The sequence below is a fragment of the Penaeus vannamei genome, chromosome 38 (genome assembly GCF_042767895.1).
Source record: "Penaeus vannamei isolate JL-2024 chromosome 38, ASM4276789v1, whole genome shotgun sequence".
Taxonomy (NCBI): Eukaryota; Metazoa; Arthropoda; class Malacostraca; order Decapoda; family Penaeidae; genus Penaeus; species Penaeus vannamei.
In genome coordinates this window covers 18088615-18091114 of record NC_091586.1, presented here as the reverse complement: position 1 = coordinate 18091114, position 2500 = coordinate 18088615, and the positions used below count along the sequence as shown (strand labels likewise).

Sequence of the window (2500 nt, the reverse complement as noted above, 5' to 3'; positions counted from 1 at the left end):
CTACATTTGTTACAATGAATACAGTTCATATGCTTGGTAGTCAGAGTGAATATATAGATAGGCCTATGATTCTTTGGCCTGGAAGTATATAAAAAGACTTCAGTATAGATAAGATTCCATTGCCTGATCACAACAAGCAATAGTAATGTAAAAAGACTTCTAGCATAAAGTTGAGGTCATCTACCCTGACTAGCAAGCATGTATGTGGTATCACTAAGCTCCTCCAACTGGTAGGCTAACATTAAGAGTTTTAAAATTGTGGACAATATGTTTTTTTTTATGATATGATATGATATAATTAGTTGTGCTGATAAGATCTATAATATGTTATCTCTACATATATTTTACAGCATGTTATTTGGGAAACACTAATAATTATAAAGAAATATGATATCGAGAAGGGGAAAAAATAAATGAATCAGCTAGGTTAACAATATCACAAAAACAATAAGTAAATAAGTTAGGTTAAGCTGGCATTGCACAATACATAGCCTCAACCATCTGTGTCTGGGCAGTTGGGGCCCTAATCACCCACTGCACCAGAGAGTCTCAAACTCCGAAGAACTACTTCAATACTTGGGTGCCTCAGCCCAGAAATGATGAATTTACAATGTCCGGTAATGTAGCCATATTTGATATATTTCACAACAATACTAAAGATATCCCAAAAACCATACCTAACCTTACAAAGGTTAGGTAGCCAAGGACCTCCACCCCTCAAACCTCCATGCCAACTTTTGCAGCTAACCTCAAAAATTCATCTGAACTATTGCACATATCAAAAGTAGGTCTATTTCATTTTCAAGGTACATCAAATAGAAATTAACTGACTACCAAATACCTCAAAAAAGTTATGAGTTTGAGGACACTGACAATAAAAAGTGTAACTAATACATATATTGTTCTTCTCCTTTACAATCTAAACTTATTTCCATCAAAACAAAGAGACTAGTAAATAATCACTTATGGGATCACTAATTATTTTGAGAACTATTATGATATAGCCTAAATCTTCACATATACAACCATTATTTGCACAAAGTAGACCAAGACATTAGAAATCTGAAGGTACTACATATAGCTATTTTATTTTCACTTAATTTATATATCTGATAATATTGCTATGATATTCATGAAACATTAAATCAAAACATTACATGCACTTTTTCAAATCCACAACCAGAACATTTTTATTTTTCAACTATTGTACTTACTTGGTTAGCCTGGTTTACATACACTGACTGTCTAGATATATAAGATATGAAGAAATGGTTTTATAATTTGAATTCTAAACACAAAAGTAAATCTATCAGATAACTTGGTCTAGCAGGCTACATAGATATTGAAAAAAAAAAATGGTTTGCCATCAATTTTCTTTATCTCTTAGGAAAAGTAATATACTGCCTTGGAATACGGCCTACACTTACTTTGGTTATTGTTCATTCTTTACTAGACATTGAATACTTATCTGTATTTTTCAATAATACAAAATTTCTAACTCTAAAACACCATAAATCATGGACACTCCTACCACAAAATATGCAATATAATTTCTAGATTGCTAAATATTCATGCTCCTGCTAATAAAACCTTCAGTCTTACATGAAATAATTGTGGTAACATACTCAATTTTGTATTTCATAATCCTTCAGTAACAGTTCCACCATTATAACAGAATTTCAGTTACTCTCCCAAGTTTAACTTTTGAAACCCACTAGTGACTGCTCTTTGGCTAAGTTAGGTTACAGTAGCCATATAATTTATGGATTTGCAGTGGTAATGAGTTTTTCCTCACGTTGTTCTTTGAAATTTAGTTCAAATCTATCAATAATTCTATGCCATAATTGTGAGTGTATCTGATAAAAAACATATTGAAAAACATGAGTCATTCTGAAAAATATGCTTTTACAGCAAAGAGACATGTCTGGGTTTAAATGAACCCTTACCCAAACATTAATGAAATCCCCTAATCATCCTGAAATTTGCTGTAACAAGTAATTATTTGTCAAAAAAGAACTTTTTATTATCTTACCTGATTGTAAAAAGCCCCTCATTTTTCGACTCTGGATCAAAGAAGAAGGTAGCCAAAGCAATATCAATTGTGCCAATGGGTTCAGAATCATTCTTCTGCTTGTAATAGTACAATTTACACACACGATCCGAATAAACAAACCAACGCTTTTTGATGGAAGACCCTGTAAGTCCCCTCAGTCCTGGGACATGCCTTTTGCTTGAACTAGGATGTTTGTACAGATATCCTGATAAATTATATCCCTTTCTTGGATTTTTCTCTTTACTTTCGTCCTTTTCCTCAATGTCTGTAAGGCTGTCACTCCCTCTAGACCAGCTCTTGGGCCTCTTACTCTCGACAGCTGCACTTCCCTTGCTTCTCGAGGGCCCCGAGGAGTAGGCTCTCGCCCTCGCCTCTGGCCGTATCTCCTCTCCCAGCGCATGATCCCGCTCTTCCGGCTCAAGATCTTGGTAAAACATATCTCAAGTG

General features: G+C 34.2%; 1 protein-coding gene across 4 annotated transcripts in view; it reads right to left on the bottom strand.

The window, feature by feature from the left end:
- LOC113810261 (TBC1 domain family member 2B) overlaps positions 1 to 2500 on the bottom strand; it is a 332652-nt gene that overhangs the window by 330020 nt on the left and 132 nt on the right. For all 4 annotated transcript variants that reach the window (XM_070116182.1, XM_070116183.1, XM_070116184.1 and 1 more), the window contains exon 1: positions 2033 to 2500. This exon is cut by the window's right edge and continues 132 nt beyond it. In XM_070116182.1, the coding sequence (XP_069972283.1) occupies positions 2033 to 2490 (458 nt within the window). In that variant the 5' untranslated portion in view covers positions 2491 to 2500. The remainder of the gene's footprint in view (positions 1 to 2032) is intronic.